This window comes from Eublepharis macularius, chromosome 12 (assembly GCF_028583425.1).
Source record: "Eublepharis macularius isolate TG4126 chromosome 12, MPM_Emac_v1.0, whole genome shotgun sequence".
Lineage (NCBI taxonomy): Eukaryota > Metazoa > Chordata > Lepidosauria > Squamata > Eublepharidae > Eublepharis > Eublepharis macularius.
The window spans coordinates 49,108,165-49,129,774 of NC_072801.1; the positions used below are offsets into that span (position 1 = coordinate 49,108,165).

General features: G+C 39.9%; 1 protein-coding gene across 2 annotated transcripts; it reads left to right on the forward strand.

The window, feature by feature from the left end:
• The first annotated feature begins 1,602 nt into the window (after nucleotides 1-1,602).
• On the forward strand, nucleotides 1,603-21,610 carry LOC129340098 (T-cell surface glycoprotein CD8 alpha chain-like). 2 transcript variants are annotated; one of them, XM_054994673.1, is made up of 6 exons: nucleotides 1,603-1,681; nucleotides 9,958-10,302; nucleotides 10,699-10,809; nucleotides 17,278-17,394; nucleotides 17,553-17,589; nucleotides 20,828-21,610. In XM_054994673.1, exons 1-6 carry the CDS (start codon nucleotides 1,639-1,641, stop codon nucleotides 20,868-20,870), a joined length of 696 nt encoding a protein of 231 aa, XP_054850648.1. In that variant the 5' UTR covers nucleotides 1,603-1,638; the 3' UTR covers nucleotides 20,871-21,610. The 2 variants fall into 2 exon arrangements, with proteins under 2 accessions (XP_054850648.1, XP_054850649.1); XM_054994674.1 differs by having other exon boundaries at nucleotides 17,284-17,394.

The following is a 21,610-nucleotide window of genomic DNA, read 5'->3' on the forward strand; positions in this document are numbered from 1 at the left end:
ACAGACTGAAATGCTCTCCTAGTGTATAATTCCAATCCACGTAAGTCATTGTGCTTTCAACCCATTATTTTCATTCCCATATTTGATCTTCCAAGGATACCTCAAAATAAGCCATAACTTTCGGTGTGTGTGTGTGTGTGTGTGTGGAAATACTGGTCAAAGAAGCAATCCAAATACGTGCAACATTGCTCAACTTTCCCTCTCAACTAAAAACTTAGATGGCATCCCAGAAGAAACTGTTGCATGCAACTCAGCAGGGAATATGAACAATTATGCTTCTGCACATGCAGAAGTGACTCTCACTCAGTGACTCCCCCCAAGGAAGTCTGTGCAAAGAATTTTAGCCTGAATAATATGTCCTTTGATGGTTAATGAATGCCACTCAACTGCTTTCACTGGAAGCACCTGTAAACATGCTTTGGTCTTTGCTGTTTGCTGCTTCCTCTCTCCTTTTTTCAATGAGTATGCTCCGATTCCTATCCTAACTGCTGCAACCGGAAAAAAAAGTCAGGACTCAGAGGATTTTTTTTTACAGACACTTCAGAGAGTCATACTTCTAAGACTTCACCGTTGTATCAACAGAAATTAACAGAATTATTCCCAAACAAAGTTTGCACCGTCTAACAAAAAATCTGCAATAAGGCGTTGAAACCAATATCTTTGAACTTGCATCATTCCAGATTGGTTGTACCCTCACACACTTTTACTGAAGATGACAAATACATACGCATCATTCTATGGTCGCTCAATTCGTTGTACCAGTTCTCTTTTATACTTTTGTAAGAACAGGAATCCCACAAAAAATATGGGAATACTGACTTGCAGGGAGTAGGAAATGCTAGTACAGGGCAATTGCCAGTCCATCCAAGGTAGCGTGGCAAAACTCTATTAAGCTTTTACTAGTCCACTGACCTTTTAAATTTTGTTCCCTCCCTTTGTGTTGTTTCTGCAACCCAGCTTATTTCCTATTTATTAACAATGGCTAACAACCCTGGTATTGCAGAAATGATTCTTAATTAGTTGGGGGAAGGGGGCTTTATTGATTACTTTTCCTTTTGCAGCCAAAGTGATAGTTAATTAATTTTGCCTTTTATTTTTCTTGATTATAAGTATGTAATCATGCACTTTCAGTGTATGGTATTTTGCAGAATAGAATTTGTAGATCCAGAGGTATTAGAGTTCCTCTTCTACAAGTCCTTATCATGCCGGCCTGCTGATTTTTTCCTGCCAGCATCAGATAAAGGCTTTGCTTCACCACAGAAGGAGCACAGCCTGCCTCCACGTCCTCCTCATATTTGGAGAATTTTGCAAGATTGAAGGAAAACATGGACTTTTAAAAACTTTTAAAAACTTTTTTAAAAGGTTTTTTTTAAAGTTTTTTAAAAAAAACTTTTTAAACTATAAGCAAAGCCCGCAGACTGAAAATGGAAAAATCTATTGCTGACGATAAATTCATTAAAACTGGGAATTCTTCATGGTTCCTCTTGCTCATTTCAAATTCACCATAAAGAGCAAGCTGAGAAACTTCTCTTCCGTTAGGGGGGCTGCTGACACCACATCCTTTCCTCTAAGTAGCTCCATCAGTCTTCAGATAGCCTTGGCTTACCTGTCTTTGAAACCAGCTTGCAAAACGAGAAAATGGCCAGCTTTTCTTCTCTTCTGAGGGTTAGTCTGATTCTATGTAAGTAGGGTTCCATCATAGTGGATCTTTATTATAAAATTATGTTTGCTAATATCTATCTATCTATCTATCTATCTATCTATCTATCTATCTATCTATCTATCTATCTATCTATCTATCTATCTATCTATCTATCTATCTATCTATCTATCTATCTATCTAATCTATCTATCTATCTATCTATCGGGGCTGGATCCAGCCGCTTTTCTGCTGGTGAGAAGGGGAGGAAAGGGTCCCCTTCGGCAGCCACAAAGATTATGCTGCAGATGCTGAGACCTACATGGACAAAAGAAAGTCAGTGTTGTATAGTGGTTAGAGTTCAGGATCTGGGAGAACCATATTCAAATCCGCACAGTGCCATGTAAGCTTGCTGAGTGACCTTGGGCACATGCTCTTACCTAACCTACCTCATAGGGTTGTGAGGATAAATGGAGGAAAGGAGATGTATGTACGCTGCATAGGGTTTCCTTTAGGGAGAAAACTGAGATAAAAATGAAGTATATAAATTAAAATAAATAAAAAGTACGAGGGGTAGGGTTTATAATAAGGATGAGAATTGGCTAAAATGAAGTGAAAAGCTGGCTGGATCCCACGCTATATTTATGTGGTCTAGGATTTGTGATTTTCTTTTATCTGAATTCCATGTCACAAACTTATTTATTTTAATGTTCCTTAAGTTTCAAAAACAGTTTCTCCTCTAGAAAAGCAATTTTAAGCAGTTATGCTCATTTCAGGATTGCTTTTGGGGTAGCAGTGTGAATATGTATGTGTGCGGGGGGTGGGGGTAAAGCACAAAATGCCACAGAGCTAGTTGCATGGCATTCTGAATTGTGTTATTAGTAATGGTAATTTAATATGTAACTCAAGTAAAGCTATTTGACCAGAAGTCCAAACTAAAGAACTGGTGAAAAGGGAAATTAATAATTAATAATGAACAAAAAGGCAGACTATACTAAAAATTGAGCAAGATTTTAAAAATGGGCCTCCAAAACAAACTCGACTGAGTTTCCTGGCTTAATGACAAGTACTGCAAGTTCTATCACATAAACTGCGTATTCAAGATAGAGACAGAACTTTGGTGTGTGTGGCAGGGTGGCTGTGTGGAGTTGAAAATGATTTGAGAGAGGAATTTCTTCCAATGAAGGAGTACCCCCAAACACTGTCAGTTGTTTTATTTATTCATTATCTCACTATTCATAGTGCTTGGCAAAGTAACAAACAAGAAGATATATAAAAGCAAAAAGAGTCCAGTAGCACCTTTAAAACTAACCAATTTTATTGTAGCATAAGCTACATAAGCAGGTTCTGTACCATGCATCTGACGAAGAGAACTTGATTCTCGAAAGCTTATGCTACAATAAAATTGGTTAGTCTTAAAGGTGCTACTGGACTCTTTTTGCTTTTGCTACTACAGACTAACATGGCTAACTCCTCTGGATCTAAGAAGGTATATGTATCTTTTCTCTCACTTTTGTCAGCCATCAAAGAGGTTTGGGTTTTTGATACTACAGAAAAACCTCAAAACCTGTTTGCCTGAGGGGGAACTGGGATATGTACCCATGGTACCAGCAGTGATCACTCTCCCAGACTGTTTTTGAGTATGAAAAAATCCTGTGCGCACAGCTTGGTTAAGTCTGCAGTATGAGTGTAATCTGAGGACTTGAGAAGCATTCTGCTTCCCTTTCCCTCCAACATTCCCAGTAAGGAATTACACTGACACAGAGGGGCATAGGGAAAAAAATTAGTAACAAGAAGGTTTCCAAATAATCATGATATGAAATCTAAAGTTTTTCTTCTGAGGGCTTAAAGCATTTATTATAAATTAGCAGACTAGATTATAAACTAGCAGATAGACAAAGTATGCTCAGTTTTGCTTATGAGGTTTTTTCCAAACTCCTCAGACAGTGGTTATAATTAAGCACAAAGTTGTATAGTGAACCCATGACCATTTACATACATTTTAACATAATGAGTTTTGTGTAGGACTGGGCAGTGAGTTTAAAATGAGGATTTCATACAATGAATGAGACATCTGAGTAATTTGTTTAAGAGAACATAGCATCATTAAAGATCCTTAAAAACGTTACAGATGTTGAATTACTGTAAATATACATGTTTAATCAATGAATAAATACATAACAGAACATTAGATAAATTAAAAATTCTTATTTGGTGGGTGACCATTTTGAAGCACAACAGAGGACACAGGCTTGACTTCTGGCTACCATTCAATACCATCAGTCTTGGCATCCTTCTGGACTGGGGACTGAAAGCACTGCATTATGGCGAATCCATTAATTTTTTGTTTTAAATATTTATTTCTTACTTTTCTCCCAAGCAACAAAACCCAAAGCAGCTTACATCTAATGAAAAACAAAAACAAATACAATCTCAAATCACAAAAAATACAGGTTGAAAGAAATCAGACCACAGCCACACTCATAATAAGTTATCAAAGGCACAATGGAAAAGCCTCTGAAACATGTTTAGTTCTGATCCTACCTGAAAGACAGGTTTCAACTGTCATGCTTGGAGACTGGGGATTCTCCTATGAGGTTCCATAAGGATTAACATTGTCTCCCACGCTATTTAACTTCTACACGAAGCCACTGGCTGAAGTTTTCCAGGAATTTATAGTGTAGAATCTTCAATATACTGATAACATCCAACTCTATACTTTGTGATAACCATCCTGAATGAGTGCTTGAAGTAATTGTTGGACAGGATGAGGGTAAATGAACTGAATCCAAACAGTCTAACTTAATCCAGATAAGATGAGGATGATAGGAAGACCAACTAATCAGTTAGTCGGGGAGATATCTGCTCTTGACAGGATTACATTCCCCATTGGGAATCAGATTTGGAGGTAAGGAGTTACTCCTGGTTACTCAAGCTATGGATCTTGAGGGATATTTTACAAGGTGAGGTTCGTACGGCAAGCAGATACTCTGCTAAAAAACATGGATCTTGTTCCCATCACAGCCAGTCAGTTAAGTACTGCTTCTCCTCAGATTGCAAGATGTGGTTATTTCTAGATCAGGATACTATAATGCCCTGTACATGAGCTGCCCTTGAAGATGGCAGTAAAAGGGCAGCTGGTAGAGCACGTGGCCATTAAGTTCCCAAGGACATATCACACATCTTCTAAAAACCATCAATCTGTTTGTGGGAACTATTCAAGTTTGCTGGGATTTGACCTTCAAGGCTCTTAATTTTCTACATCCTGGATAGCCCAGATCATGTTTTCTCTTTAATGACATTAATGCTTCTTAACATTAAGTTTTGTTAAATAAGCCCTGCTTTGTTAAAGAATCTGATGTTAAAGAATTTGCTGTGTAGTATAATGTAGTGTCTAGAGTGTTGGACTAGGATCTGGTAGAGCTAGATTCGAATTTGCACTCTGTTTTGAAAGCTTGCTGGGTCCTTGGGCCAGTCACAGGCTGTCAGCCTAACCTACCTCACAGGATTGTTGTGAGGATACAATGAATAAGAGGAAAATGATGTCAGCTGCTTTTGAAGTTCACTGGGGAGAAAGGCAAGATATAAAAAAAGTAAATAAATAAATGACCCCTAAACCCTTGAATTTATTTTTCATTTAAAACCAGATTAGCACACTGTCTCCTTTCCTTTTGTAGAGGAATGCAGGTCTGTTGATTATGTTCCCCCGCCCTGGTGTGGTATCAGACAAGTTTAAGTTGTGGCAATGTTTCATCTCTTGTTTTACTAACAAATTAGCGTCTCTCTACATGAGATGCTTCAGCGTGTGTTCGTCAAGTGTAGGGAGACGCAGTGTAAGCTGAGAAACGTAGTTTAAAAAGACAGAGCCAGCAGAGATCCCTCCTCAGAGGGTTTGTTAATTTCATCTTCACCTCCCTGAAGGCTCTGTCAATTTCATCTCTCCAGTTTAAAACTCTGTGGGATTGCAACCAGAGGGCAGCAAGAAATGGAAATGCGCCGGAGCTGCCTTCCAGAGCTGGACTTGGACCTGGAGAGGTTATAATGGGCTAAAGTTTCCCTTCTGGCATTTCACAACCCCTTTACACACCACCAGTGTATATCAAAGCCTTTGCTCAGCTGCTAGCTCTGTCTTTTTAAATTACCTTTCCTGGCTAACATTGCGTCTCCCGATATGTGTTCTTCGTGTGACAGATGACTCATGTAGAGAGACTCTTAGTCCATTTATCCTGTCAAGGCAGCATTTCTCATAGCACGGCTGTGATCTAGCAGCAGTGTTGTAAAGGCTTTGCACCCGCAATGGAACCTTCCTTGGCTTCCTTGATATGTCAAACTGAGTCAATTCGTGGCATCGTCATCGGGGAAAGATCTATGAAAATCAGCATGTTTGCTGATGACCTCACTATGTATTTGACAGACTCTAAAGCTATGCTCCCTGTAGTTCTGTATTGGCATAATTTGGGAGGGTTTCTGGTTTGAAAGTCAATGCAAACAAAACAATTCTTTATTCAATCACTTTGTCAGTGCTAGATAGAATTTATTTTAATGGTAATTATAATTTTGTTTGGGACAATAACAATTGGAAATACCTTGGAGTGATAATTCCCTCAAAACTGACAGATCTTATAAAATACAGTCATTTAAATGTAGTAAAATCTATTCAATCTATAATACAGAATTGGAAAACAATGCATTTATCTTGGCCTGAAAGGGTTTCTCTTATAAAATTCTTTTTATTTACAAGATTATTATACATCTTGAGGGTCTTACCTGTTAATATACCTAAGTTATTGTTATCAAGATGGCAAACTTTATTACTTAAATTTATGTAGAATTATAAGGCTCCAAGGATTGCTTTTAATGCGTTAAGGCAGCCCATAGAATCAGGAGGGTTGTCATTTCCAGATATTAAAACTTATCATGAGGCCATTATTCTTACAAATGTACTTAAATATAATGAAGTTGGAATGTGCACTGATTCCAAATATATTGAAGAAACCTTTACTTCTCCTTTTCAATTGAGAGAAATTCTGTGGATATCACCTAGTCAGAGATCAAAGTTAACCAATGCGAATCCATATTTAGAGACCATTTTGAAGATTTGAGATAACTTTAGGAAAAGGCATTTACCAAAGGTTTCTACTTGCTCCACTTTTACCAACCAGGTGTGGTTTCCCCCCTGTGCTAAGTAGTACCTCATATAAGCTTTGGAAAAAAATGAACAATATAAGATTTACTGATATTGTTAATAATGGAATAATATGTAGTAAATTGCAATTAGAATCTAAACTTCAAGACAAAATCACCTGGATAGATTATCTCCAATTACAGCATTTATGTCATACACCAGAGATTAAGAAAGATTTGCAAAAACCTGTCACCTCTTTTGAAGAGTTGCTCAGTAATTCGTCATATTCTCCAAAAGGTTTGATCTCAAAAATTTATAAATTATTAATTAGTTTTGACAGGTCTAATTCATTATCTTTTCACAAAGCTTGGATGTGTGATTGTGAGAATTCTTTAACAGATTCAGTTTGAGAAAGTATTTGGTCATCTCATCCCCTCCATACCAGCTCTTTAAATTCAGTATATCAAGCGTATAATTTTTTTGCTAGATGGTACTCTACTCCAACTAAAATAGCGCATATTAACCCAAGATATAGTTCTCATTGTTGGGGAGGTTGTGGAGGGGAGGGAACTTATATGCATTGTTGGTGGCCTTGTCCAGTGTTTGTTAAATTTTGGGAAAAAATTGAGCAACAAATAACTTATATTACTGGACATACAATTCCATTCATGATACAATCAATATTGTTGAATGTTTTTCCAGATTTAGACATCCCTAATATACAGAAAAATTTAATAGTAATGCTACTATTGCTAGCTAAAAGAGTAATAGCCTCTCATTGGCAGGCCCCCCAGTTATTAAAGATAAAGGAGTGGTACATGTGCTTGTAGGATTATATAATCTTCGACAAATAGCAGGTGTTAGGAGGTCATATGAGTATCCTATGTCAGTCAAATTTCCTGAATAATTGGTATCCGGTATTGGAAAAACTTTTAAAGAACAAAGATTATCCATATTCCTTTCACAATCTTTGTTATTTTAATTATATTTTGTTAACTTAACTATTAAGATCTGTATAACGTGATGTATAGTTTTACGCAACTTGATTTTGGAATTTTGTCACCTTCTGTAGTGAGTTTTTTACAAATTTTATTTTTCCAATAAAATCATTAAAAAAAAAGTAAAAGCATCATCACAGCTACTGACATTATTGCTTTCCGCCACACTGTCCCCAACATTCTTGCAAAGGACAGGTGTGTTTTTAAATTTGACATTTCAGTCCTTTTTTGACCCAAAGATCTGTTTCAGTTTTGCTTTTCCAGTGGGCAAGTCCACCCCAGGGTTCTTGATTTTTGCACCATTGTCTCCTAACACCATTTTTTCCTTAATAAAATATACACAATTGTTAATGTTATTCATATATCAATAAACTAGCATTATATGTTATATGTATATTATACATATAAATGGCATATATTACACATATAAATACCATGTTGATTACATATAAAAATCATACACCATATTATGTATACAGTCCGACTGAACCTACAAAGTTAATAGCAACAGGTAGAAAAATGAAACAGTTGATAAAAAGAGAAAAAGAATGTAAAAAGACATTTTTTTTAGCCCCAGTGACTAGTTGCACTCACAGGAACAGGCCAAGGCCTTGGAGGACATATTCCCAATCCCAAGACAGCAGCAAACCATGTTTGGTACATGCAAAGATTTTTGAAGGTGCTTGGGTGAAAAAAAATATTCTAGTTGGGGAAAAACTGTTTAGTCATTCATCCCAATTTTGTGTTTTTTTTAAATTTTATTATCAGTATTCATTAATGACAGTTTTATGATTATTCTTTAATTTATACATTGGGTGGGATCCAGCTAGTGTTTGTGATCCCTCATTATTAAAGCCCACTGATCCCCATCAAAGCCAGTCTGAATGATTAAAAAAAAAAACTCTCCTTTTCTGCAGAAAAGCCAATTGGATGCTGCCCCATTATCTCAACAATTTTAAATAGACAGACAAAAGCATTTAAAAGTATTTAAAAACATATGCACTGAAGCAGTCCCTTACCTGTCAAGGTACATACCATTGTCCATATCACAGCAGCTGGACTAGATTTACAAAATCTGTTACCTACCTAGGATCCGAAGTGCTCTAACCTAAACCTACCTGAAAGTAAGCCCCACTACAATGCACTGAGTTGGCAGCCGATAAATATATTTATGGCTGAGTTGCTACATTCAGGTCAGTGAGATAAATGGCTTCACTCTAGAACATGAATGTAAATAACTAAGCTAAGGGACATATTGTTCACCTGTACAAGTATGGATCATTTCTTTTATCTATGAAACAGCTTTACATTTCAGGATCAATCAGCAGACCAGATATATTAATGTGCTCACAATATTTGATTCTTTCAATGAGAGCCAAAATGGTGCAGTGGTTAGAGAGAGTACAGGATTTGTGAGTACATAGGAGATGCAGGTTCAGAACCCCACTTGGTCATGAAAAGTTGCCTGGTGACCTTGGGCCAGTCATACACTTTCAACCTAACCTATTTTACAGGGTTATTGTGAGAATAAAATGGAGGAGATGATGTAGTAAGCCACTTTGGTCCCCATTGTGGGGAATAGTGGGGTATAAATTAAATGAAATAAGTAGATATTTGCTCTCTCTTTGAGAAAAACACTCTCTGTATCGATGTATTGTCGAAGGCTTTCACGGCCGGAGAACGATGGTTGTTGTGGGTTTTCCGGGCTGTATTGCCGTGGTCTTGGCATTGTAGTTCCTGACGTTTCGCCAGCAGCTGTGGCTGGCATCTTCAGAGGCGTAGCACCAAAAGACAGAGATCTTTTTGGTGACACTGAGAGATCTCTGTCTTTTGGTGCTACACCTCTGAAGATGCCAGCCACAGCTGCTGGCGAAACATCAGGAACTACAATGCCAAGACCACGGCAATACAGCCCGGAAAACCCACAACAACCATCACTCTCTGTATCCTTTGGGTTGGATCTTACTAGCTTTTCTGCTAGTAAAAAGGAAGGAGGAACTTTGACGACTCCAAAAGGCTATGCTGGGGATCATGAGACCTGCACGAGCAAAAACCACGTGGGACAGGGGCTGTAGTTAGAAGGGGAATGAGGCAGAATTGAGGGATAGAACCAAACTTTGCTTTGAGTTACCTGGAACCAAACCTTAGACAGCAATCCATAAAACAAATTCTTTGGATATCTCTTCTCTCCCCAGGCTACTGCACCTCCCAATTTAATGCTATGAAAATTAAAATGATCAATAAAGCTCCTCAGGACATCAATGCCCGAGTGGAACTGGATTGTGAAACCAGCTTTCCAGATGCTGGGGTGTCCTGGATGCTTCAGCGCAATGACCGTAGTCTCCACTCCATCTTATACATTAATTCAAGGTCACGAGTGACACCTGAGAATACCCCAAACTATGAAGCAACAAGAAATGGTAACACATACAAACTGATAGTGAAAAAATTCAAGAATCAGGATGAGGGCATTTATTACTGCATTGTCTTCCGCAACCAAGTCATACACTTCAGTTCAGGCCTCTCAGTCTTCCTGCCAGGTAAGCTCTTTCCTGAATCTTTAACAGCCACTGTAGGAGACATGAAAAAATCTTTTTTCTGAGTGTGTTGTTTTCACTGTGTAATCCACCTTGTGTCTCAGTGAGAAAGGCAGTCTATAAATAAAGTGAATATACAATTAAATGAAAAGGGTCCTTTTCACACTACTTACTTGCTTCTGAAACATTGCGAAATGTAGTGCAAAACTTGCGCGACATTGCGCAAAATTCTCACAAGAAGACGCTATCTTCCGCTTTTTTTGCACTACATTTCAGGATGTTCTGGAAGCAAGTAAGTAGTGTGGAAAGGGCCAAGGTAGCACAGGTGCTCAGCCACATTGTTCTTTATCTTCGTATCTTGCAATGCCCATGAATTCTGCTAATTGATTTTGTTTACAGTAAGAACCACCCAAGCTCCCACAACACAACGGCGTGGTCCAGAAGAGCCAAACATCAACAATCCACACATCACCAGTGAACCCAAGAAATGTTCAGATGCCACAGTTCCAAGTATGTGAATGCATCCCTTATGCTCTTGTATATTTGTGCTCATCATAACTGAACCCAAAGACATATTAAAAATATATACAATTGTTTTTGTAAAGAGTGCTATGTTGTAGTCCATGGGCCAAGCTACACATGACGAATGACACTTGAACGGCAAGTGGATTGAGTGGAGGGCAAGTGAACAGGGAGAAATACACTTGCTGTTCAAGTGTCATTCGTCATGTGTAGCTTGGCCCCATGTCTTCTCCTACTGTGCAGGAATCAATTGTTCTGTGGTGTTTCAGGCCTCCCTGTTTTTGCCTCTGTAGTTTCTGTTTCTTAAAAATATATTGCAGACCTGGAGAAAGTACTGAAGAAGGCAACCGAGATAATCAGAGGATAGAAGCTCCCTTTCTATGAGGAAAAGCTGGAGAGTCTGGGACTTTTCAGTTTAGAAAAAGAAGACTGAGCAAGACATGATGGAGGTTTATAAAATTATGCATAGGGCAGAGGACATGGATAAAGGGAGATTTTTCTCCCTCTTCCATAGTACTAGAACTCGGGGACACCCAATGTTTATGCACAATAGGTACAGGACATCCAAAAAATACACATCTAAACAAGTAATTAAATTGTAGAATTCACTGCCAATGGATGTAGTGATGGTTACAAGAGTAGATAGCTTTAAAAGACAGTTAGACAGGTTCATGGAGAAGAGGTTCATAGGTGGCTACTAGTCATTGTTAGTAAAGGGAACCTCCACATTCCGAGGCAGTAAGCCTCTGAACATCATTGCTAGGAGGGAACCTCAGGAGAAGGCTGCTGCCTCTATAACTTTCTTTGTTGGCCCTCCAGGGTAATTCATTGACCATTGTGTAAAACAGAATGCTGGACTAGATGGAAAACTGGTCTGATCCAGCAGGGCTCTTGTTACATTTAATGGGAATTTCCACAGAAGGGCATTGTGGTCAGTAAGAGGCCTGGTTAAACTGGATGAGAAAATAAAGGAACCTACACAAATCTAAGGCAATGGGTTTAAATTCGTGCTGCTGAGCCCTTCCCCAACTTTGCCACCCTGCTAACAGGTGACAAAGTCGCAGGGTGTGTGTGATGGGGGCATAAACATGATAAAAAATGTCACCAGACCAAACAATAGATAGTTCATGTTGGTGTAGTAGAGTTCAGAGTTCAGAATATTTATTACACGTGGCCAAAGGCCATCACAATCAAGCGAATACAACTAAGTAAAATATATAAGCACAAACACCAAACTATATAAGCATAAACACCAAACAATAAAACGGGGACATTAAAAACATATAAAAATTACAGCACATGAGCACCTTTGTTATACATAAGTGAAGAAGTCTAAGCACAGCTCAAGCCCTGATTTTCTTAGCTGCCAGGGCAAACTTTGCTGCTCTAGAAGAGATGTGTAGATCCAGGTCAGAAAGAAGGAGGGTTAATTTTTCCACCATATTGGTACAGTAAGTGAGGTGTCAAGTGGCGAGTTTTTCGTTCTGTTTTTATACAGATACTTAATGATTTTTTTAAAATGATTGTTGTTTGTACCCAATGTGTTGTTTTAAAATGTGTTGTTTTTACTCAAGCTATCTCAAGCAGGACTTTGGAGAGGCAGCATATAAATCCCCTAAATAAATAAATAGGTCGATGTATTGTCGAAGGCTTTCACGGCCGGAGAACGATGGTTGTTGTGGGTTTTCTGGGCTGTATTGCCGTGGTCTTGGCATTGTAGTTCCTGACGTCAAAGGAATTACTGATCAGATGGGAAAGCTTATGAAAAAGCATAACCTTCAAGCAGTATTCAGACCCACCCGAAAAATACAACAGATGCTACGATCAGCAAAAGACAGTAGAGACCCCCTCACCTCTGCAGGAGTATACTGTATACCCTGCAGCTGTGGACAAGTTTACATCGGGACCACAAAGCGTAGCATCCAGACAAGAATAAAAGAACATGAAAGACACTGCAGACTTGGACAACCTGAAAAATCAGCAGTGGCTGAACATAGCCTAACTCAAACAGGGCACAGTATCTTATTCCAGGACACCAAAATACTGGACAACACTTCCAACTACTTTGTCAGACTGCACAGGGAAGCCATTGAAATTCACAAGCATAAGCAAAACTTCAACAGGAAAGAAGAAACCTTAAGAATGAACAGAGCATGGTTGCCAGTTCTGAAAAACACCAGGCTAACAAAACACTCCACACCCGACAATAGCCCTGCAGAGAAGATTAGCACATCAAGCACCAATCCATATGCAAAAGAACCTCCTCAGGATACAGTGAAGCCTCCCGCCATTAGCATTCCACACCCTGGGAAACTCTTACAGGATGACTCAGCTCAACCCCACCCCTGCTGAGTAGATACAAATGACCTACATCTTTTCCACACTGTGACGCTGAGAGATCTCTGTCTTTTGGTGCTACACCTCTGAAGATGCCAGCCACAGCTGCTGGCGAAACGTCAGGAACTACAATGCCAAGACCACGGCAATACAGCCCGGAAAACCCACAACAACCAATAAATAGGTCAGTCAGTCAGTCTTTGGTATTTTTATTCAAAGCTCCAGGAGCTTTTGAGCTGGAAAATGTATATGCTTGAATAGGACATCAAGCCTGAATTCTCCTTAGAAGCTAAAATGACAAAACTGAGGCTATCATACTTTGGTCACATCACGAGAAGACAAAATGCTCTGGAAAAGTCAATAATGCTATGAAAAGTGGAACGTGGGAAGACCTAAAAAGAGATGGCTTGACTTAATAAAAGAAGCCACGTCCTCCAGTTTGCAGGATCTGAGCACATCTGTTTCGGAGATCTTTCCTTCATAGGGTTGCCATAGGTCAGAGGGGACTTGATGACACATAACACACACACAGGACATCAACGGTCTTTAAGCCCCATAGCAAAGGTCTCCAGAAAGTAGCTCAGTAGCTACTCCGGAGGAGCTCATGAAACTTCTAGAAGACCCAGGGAGAAAATGTGAAAAGATGTATTCTGGGCTTTTCAAAAAGGGTTTGTATTGTAAGGTTTTCTCTGGGCTGCTTCATTTCTGGTTCTTTTTGTGGGGAGACAGCAGCATAGCTATTTTGCCATTACTCAAAAGTAGCTGTTATTAATGAGGAGGTTAGCAACCCCTGTCCCATAGGAATTAACATTCTGGAACATCATAAATGGTTTCGGTATAAACAAAAGTACTACTTTTATATTGAGCATTAAAATACTTTCCGTTTTACCCAACCATTTTTAACAACTATTACTTAAAGTGAGATCTATTTCACCCCAATACCAGACTATTCCAGTATTTTTGCCAAATCTAGGAGGTTAACACAGCGGGTTGGATCCGGCCAGCTTTCCCCTTAAATCCTGCTGAATCCTTCACTTGATTACAGACCCCATCTCACATGGCTTTTGTTCATGGAGGTCCCAAGATTCTCCACATGGCCTTTTCTGTGACCAAAGGAAATGCCCTCCTCCCTTTTCCTCCAGCAGAAAATCTAGTTGGATCCAACCCAGTTACTTCAACCAAAGGGAAAGAGACTCTAGTGCAGAACCAGCTAAAATGAAGGAAAGGAAGAGAGGAATCCCCTAGGAAGTGTACAATGTATAACACTCTTTCTTGGGAGGGAGAAGGATTTTCACTGTCTTCCTTTCTTTGGTGGATCTATGAAGGCCTCTTCAAGATCAGCAGACCATTCCTTACTTATCTGGAATGGCTTGCCATGCAGCAGATCCTGTCTTTGCTTTCTTTTTGGAGGGTTTGAGTCTTTTTGTCCCCAAAGGGCTTTCTGTTGGGGCAGAAATTAGCTAGTTTTGCCCATAGTAAAGAGCCCAGTAGCATCTTTAAGACTAACCAACTTTACTGTAGCATAAGCTTTTGAGAACCACAGTTCTCTTCGTCAGATCTGATGAACCACAGTTCTCTTTGTCAGATCTGACAGACTAACATGGCTAACTTGGCTGGATCTCTGACCATGGAAAGTTTTGCCCATGTTGTTTAAAGGTACTGGTTTGTTAATTATTTTATGGTATTGTTTGGAATATTGAGTAATGATGAGGTTGACTTTTAAAAAAAATTATATAGTAGGCTTTTAGGGATTATTTTAAAGAAACTAGGTTAGAAGGTTCTCATTCTTCAAGCTTTCTGCCAATTTTGCAAAACTGAATTATTCAGGAGGGCTTTTTTAGGCACGTTGGAGAGCTATACTGTATCGGAATGGTTGAGAGATGCTTTGAAAAAGAGAGAGGAACTTCAAAGTACCGAGTATTGAATTTTGCTGTAATCTGTTGCATTGTTTAGGGGATGTTCCAGCCGTAGTTCATATTGACATGCTACGTAATCTGCCTTGAGTCTCACTGAGAAAAGAGGACTATAATAATACAAATAAATAAATAAATAAATAAATAAATAAATAATGTAATTGATTATTTTTTGTTAGCTGCCTCAAAACCTTCAGGAATAGGAGGGACTATAAGTATTTTAAAATAGAGAAAAATAAAGGAGACTCACAATGGGACAGCAAGGGGCTTTAAAAATGGATTAGACACATGAAGGCCAGGATAGGTATGTGTTTCTTAAATATGTATTTTGCTTTTGGTTTAAAAGTGGTTTTGTGATAATTTTAATTGCTTTTAATTGTTAGCGGTCTTGGTAGCCCTAATTAGGCAAAAAGGCAGAATATAAATTCTATAAACAAATTAATCATAGCTACATCGATGTGCTAGTCAACAGAGCAAGTCTACCTATGAATACACTATGTTTATGAAGAAAGGGAAGGATTGTTGCCCCTTGTTCACATCACAGAGACATATGGCTGACGGTCCTTGGAAACAATAGGCTAGGTAAACTTTTGTCTGATCCCTCAAGCCATTCCATGTGTCCTTATGACCGTTTCCTTATGTTGGTATCATTTTCTTGTAGGAAATAAGTAAAAAATAATTTGTATACAGCCATACATCACATACACACACATATATATATAAATCACTGATGCAGAAATGTATACAATGCATCAGATCGAGTGAAGTGTGAGTGGCAAGGAAAACATACTTAGTGCACCCCCTTGAGATAGGGCTGCAGCAAAGCATAGGCTTGGATCCAACCAGCTTTTCTGCTGGTGAAAGATGGAGGAGACATCCCCTCTGAGTACCCAAAAAGGCTATGTTTGAGATCATGAGACCTTCATGAGCAAAAGCCCTGTGGAACAAGGGCTGTAGTTGGGAGAAGAAATGAGCGAGTGAAAAAGCTGGCAGGATCCAATCCATAGGACGTCAATGTGCGTACGGAGCAATGCAATGTAGAATGAATGATTTTATTTCATTTGGTTTTGAAATTATATTAGAAGAAATACTGTATGCAATGCTTTGAGCAAATGGAAAATATAGTGGGAAACACATCACTTTCACTTTGCACAGGCAGATACTGAGAAGTAATTTAGTGCTTCTGTTTGTGCAAGGATAGTTGTGCACAGGGAAATCTTCATGGCATCCAACCTACGGAATGCAAAGTGAGACCTCCCTTCCCACACATGCTTTAACTTGGCATCCCAGAAGTGACATTTGTGTGCCTTTGTTCCAAATGTTCCATACAAGAATTAAGTTCTATGACAGTGGGACACAAGATAGCACTAAGCATGGGGAATGCAATGGTAACACCTTGGGTTGGAGCCAATCAGCTTTTCTTGTGATGAAACAGGGAGGACACTGCCATATGCATGATCAGGGCTTTTTTTCAGCTGGAACACGGTGGAACGGAGTTCCCGAACCTCTTAATAATGGTCACATGGCTGGTGGCCCCGCCCCCTGATCTCCAGACAGAGGGGAGTTTAGATTGCCCTCCGCGCCAGGGCAGTCTAAACTCCCCTCTGTCTGGAGATCAGGGGGCACGGCCACCAGCCATGTGACCATTTTCTCCGAGGGCAACCCACTGAGTTCCACCACCTCTTTTCCCAGAAAAAAAGCCCTGTGCATGATCTTCTCAGACCTGCATGGACGACAGCCATATGGGAAAGAGGCTGTATTAAGGAAGAACACTGGGCAAGATTGAGTGAAAAAAGTGGCTGGATTCAACCCCATGTAACCTCTTTAATCCTGAGACCAATTCTTTCTATTTTCTCCTGCAGGCAGGTTGAAAGTGCCTCTGTTCAACCTGAGTTTTTTTAAAAAAATAGTGGTTTCCATGCCAATGAATGAGCTCCATGAAATTCTTGGGATTATGTCCATTCTTTACACTTTTAGAAAATGGTACAAAGCAGATTTGTTTGCTTGTGACTAACAGTGAAATATAGTTCTGAATATTGATTATTTGAAATGACTATAAATCAGATTATTTGAGATGGTGCTGTGGCAGTGGTTTCTTGATACCATTTGTTACCTTCTGTCCTTAATTGGAGAATGGTGGGCAACAGAAGAAAACTCCTACACAAATAGCTTCAGACTCTAAGTTCTTATGTCTCTGTTCTTGCAGTGATAGATCCACATGAGAGTCTGATGTTCCGTTGTGACCCATACATCTGGATTCCTTTGTCTGGTGGCTGCTTCATCCTATTGATAACCTTGGTGATCACTTTGACAGTGTGCTGCGGTAAGTCAACTTCCTTTCAGCTCTAGTTGATGGCTGGGGAAGGGGCGGAGCTAATGAAAAAGTCGATAGTGTATTCACAAACTTACAGAGATATCTCTCGTTATACCACCATGTGTACAAGTAATTTGTTATTTTCTTTCTCCACATTTTCATGAAAGACCCAAGAAGGAGAAGAAGAACATGCCAGTGTAAAAGGTGAGTTTTAAAGGCTGCATTTCATCCAACACAATCTCTTTGACTTGTAGGCAACTTGCAGTGCCATCCTTAATGGACTGACACCCTTCTAAGTCCATTTAAGTCAATGGGCTTGAATGTGTATGCCCTGACGTCACAACAACCAACTCATGACGACCCCATGAAGGTTCCTCTCATGGGGATTTCAAGGCAAGAAATAAGCAGAGGTGGTTGGTCTTCCTTGGTGGTCTCCCATCAAAGGGAGCCAACTCTGTTTAGCCTCTGACCTCTGATGGAAGGGGGCTAGTCTGGATTATTGGGGCCGCTTTGATGGACTTAGAAGGGTTTAATTCTGTTAAGGATTGCTCTGTAAATTTCCCACACAGTTTTTCTGTTGATGTTGCTATTCGATGGTTTGTTTGAGAGCAAGCTATTACAAAAAACAAACAAAAAAGAAAGAAATCTGGTGGAGTTTCTCTAAGAATTATCACACGAGCCTGATGGCATCGAATTAAAATGAGAAAGACAGGGACTTCTCATGGTACCCATAATATTTTTGCTCAAATTGCTTGCCATTTCATTTACTGTCTTACTTAAGCAGCATTACCCACAAGCCACAAAGCTGCCTGCCACTGTGGTCCTAAAATTACCTTCAGCACATCTATCTGCAGTACTTGCTAATACTGATCTATTATGTCAGAGGAATTGGGATCTGTTTTACTAGTTAACTGTGCCCATCCTAAGCAGAGTTACATCTTCTTAGCCAACTGGCTTCAATAGATTTACAAGAATGTAAATCCTTGTAATCGGACTAATTACTTTTGCATCAGAAAAAATTACTTCTTCTGAGTCTCTTTCATGTAATCTTTGTTAATGACTGTAGTTCATATGGACCCTTAAGAACTAAGGTTGCCAGGCCCCCCTTACCCTCTTGGCAGGAGGAGAGGACCCAGGACTTACCTTTTCAGACATCCTCATGTACATGTGCTCCTGGCATGGTGCAATGACATCACTTCCGGGAGTGACATCATCATGCAGACCCTGGGAGTGCTTCCAGGCTTCACACTGGGCTGATTTGGGCACCCATATGGGCTGAATCAACCCAGTGCGAAACCTGGGAGCACTCCCAGGGCCCCTGGGACTGATATCATCGTGCCATGCTGGGAGCACGCTCCAGGAAGCCCATTCCTGCGCCTTTCCCCCCGCTGGCTAGGTAAGTAGTGGTAGGGGGTGGAGAATGGGAGCAGGGGATCCCCCATCCCCACTGGGGGACTGACAGTGACAACCCTATTAAGAACATTTCGACCAATGAATTTTTTTTAAAGAACTAATTTAAGGCCTGTATGCAAATGCCCACTACACCAACTCAATTCAACAGATAATTAGATTTATTTAGTTATTTCTACTGTGCTTTTCTCCCCAATCAGGATCTAGAGCAGTATATGACATCATTCTCCCCTACTACATTTTATACTCATAAGAATCCTGTGAAGAGAAAGAACCTGGCTCAAAGTTGTTCAGTGTTTTTGAGGCAGAGTGGGAATTCAAACCTGGGTCTCCCAGATCCTGGTTTGACATTCTAACTACTGTTTCACACTCTGCCATTTTAAATACAGCTCACAGCTGTTGTCACATCATAAGCATATTAAAACCACTGGAATCTGTGGGCTTCAGTGACTTTAAATCTGTATCCCAGTGTGACCTAAAATATATATAAACAGAAGTCCAATGGACTGTGGGTGAAAGAAGGCCATCTCAAAACAAATGCTAGATCCATACAACCTCCCATGGCCCAGCATTGCTATGATGGTAATGAGAGAAAAATAAAATTAAAAAAGAAGCAACGTCACTTGCATCACTATATCACTTCCTGGTAAAACCCCAATGTGACAAGGATAGCTCTAGGAAATGCCGGAACCTATATAGTTTTTTACCTTAGATTCCTAGAGCTACCCATAGTCACTTCTTGGTTGTAACCAGAAGTGACATAGTGATGTTGGTGACATCACACACATGCCCTCTTGTCCACATCCTCAGCCATCCTACCAGTTGCCAGGTTCATCTTGGCAACTCTAGCAAAGCCTCATTAAGAATAGACCCAAACCATTTGAAAAATGAGGCAACCAGCTTGTATTTAGCACTTTCAAATACCCTCAGGTTTTTTCCTTGAAGAAAGCCATTCCCATCTATTTGGACTTATTCTGATTTCTGGGGGAGGACGGGCGGGATTTGCCACAATGAAGCATGGCACCCACAACTCATTGAATCTTGATCTAGTATGTGTGAGGAAGGGAGACATCTGTTAATATATCTAGTAGTAAATTGACTACCCCCTGTGACAGCTGCACAATGGGACTACCCACAGGCATGATAAGAGGGCCTCTGCCTACACAGAATGTGCAGAAACATGTGACTTCATTGGTTAAGCAAAAAAAGGGGGAGGGACAGATGAGGCCTGAGCATGCTCTAAGAGCAGAACCACAAGTGACAAAAGGCACAGATTGGACACTTGTCTGTTTCCCTCAAGTTTTGATGGGAAATGTAGGCATCCTGGTCTCGCAGCTTCGCTCTCTGACTGCTGTCCAATGGACTTTTCAACTGTCACTTGACCAACATTCCGCCAAGCTGCCTACATTTCCCATCAAAACTTGAGGGAAGCAGACAAGTGTCCAATCTGTGCCTTTTGTCACTTGTGGTTCTGCTCTAGAGAGGCATGGAATGTTGAAAATAGATGCAACTCAGTCAAAGGGGGAAAAGCTGCACGGGGGAGAGTGGTAAGAAGCCTGCTGAAACTTAGAAAAATCTGGAGAAGGGTGTTGGGGGGGAGGTAGGGTTGCCAACTCCAGGATGGGAAATTCCTGGAGATTTGGGGGTGGAGCCTGGAAAGGTTGGGTCTAATTCAGCTTACCATGCCTCTTGCCATGATAAGTGGGTGGGAAGAAAGAAGGAAGCCCCCAAAGAGAAGAGGCTGTGGTGGTTGCTGTTAGAAGGATAAAAGGAAATGGCATGGGGTAAGGGATACAGGGGAAACTGAGGTACCTCCATGAGTCCTTGGTGGTCCCTCACTTCTCATTTCATATTCATATCAACAGATCTTCAGGTACTGGTGATCAGTTGTTGGAAATGGCAGGATGAAATGTCCAGCCTCTAAAAACAAGATGGCTGGCTCCTGTAAGGAAATAAATCATACAATTGCTGGCTTTGCTAATTCATGTCCTCAGTGTACGTTCATCTTGGGCTTTTCTTCCTTTCATTTTAGGCCTTTGAATGGAACCAATGGAAAGCTCACCGTGCCTCGCTAGTATGGAACAGGTCTCGATCATTACGTGTGGATTTCCCAATGCATTCTCTTTTTAATAGCAGAACTATACATTATATATCACATCGTGATTATTGTTTAGAGGGTTTTTAATTTTATACCATGCAGTTGCTGGTGCATTTCTCTCTTCAAGCCATTTTTCTGCTGTAAATTGCCCCATGCCAAGCTACCCAACACCTGCTTAACTACATCTTTTATATTAGATACTATTTATTCTGCACTATTCAGGAGTGAGAAACATTTCACATGTATTATCTCAGTTCAGTTCTGTGAGATACAACATTTTCATTATTAACACCTTTTTCTGGCATTATATTTTGGGGTATCCAACTATACAAACCTTGAGTGTATGCTATTACGATTCTGTGATTACTAGTCTGTGCAGTGCCTTATTCAGATTAAATGGTAACCACATGTATCAGGAAGATGGTAGGTTGCACCTGCTCAAGGTTTGCATGGTTGACTACTCCCAAATATAATGTCTGAAAAAAGCTATTATACCTCTTTTTATTATTATCTTTCCAGTTCATCAGAGGCTCTTAATAGTATACTAAATACACAGAGCATCCCCCTTTGTTGTTTGTTATTATCAGATAGGATTATAATATGAAGGATGGTGGCGGCTAAAGCTGAGGCAACCCAGTCTACGGTATACCTAGTGTGTACTCCAGTGCTCTTGATACAGACTGCATATCAGATGAATGCCTGACAGAATTCTGAATA

Excerpts from the sequence above, each read along its gene's own strand:
- LOC129340098 (XM_054994673.1), top strand. The coding sequence starts at position 1,639 with ATGGCCAGCTTTTCTTCTCTTCTGAGGGTTAGTCTGATTCTAT. Across the intron at positions 17,395-17,552 it reads CACTTTGACAGTGTGCTGCG|ACCCAAGAAGGAGAAGAAGA; the intron begins GTAAGTCAACTT and ends TTTTCATGAAAG. Across the intron at positions 17,590-20,827 it reads AGAACATGCCAGTGTAAAAG|GCCTTTGAATGGAACCAATG; the intron begins GTGAGTTTTAAA and ends CTTTCATTTTAG.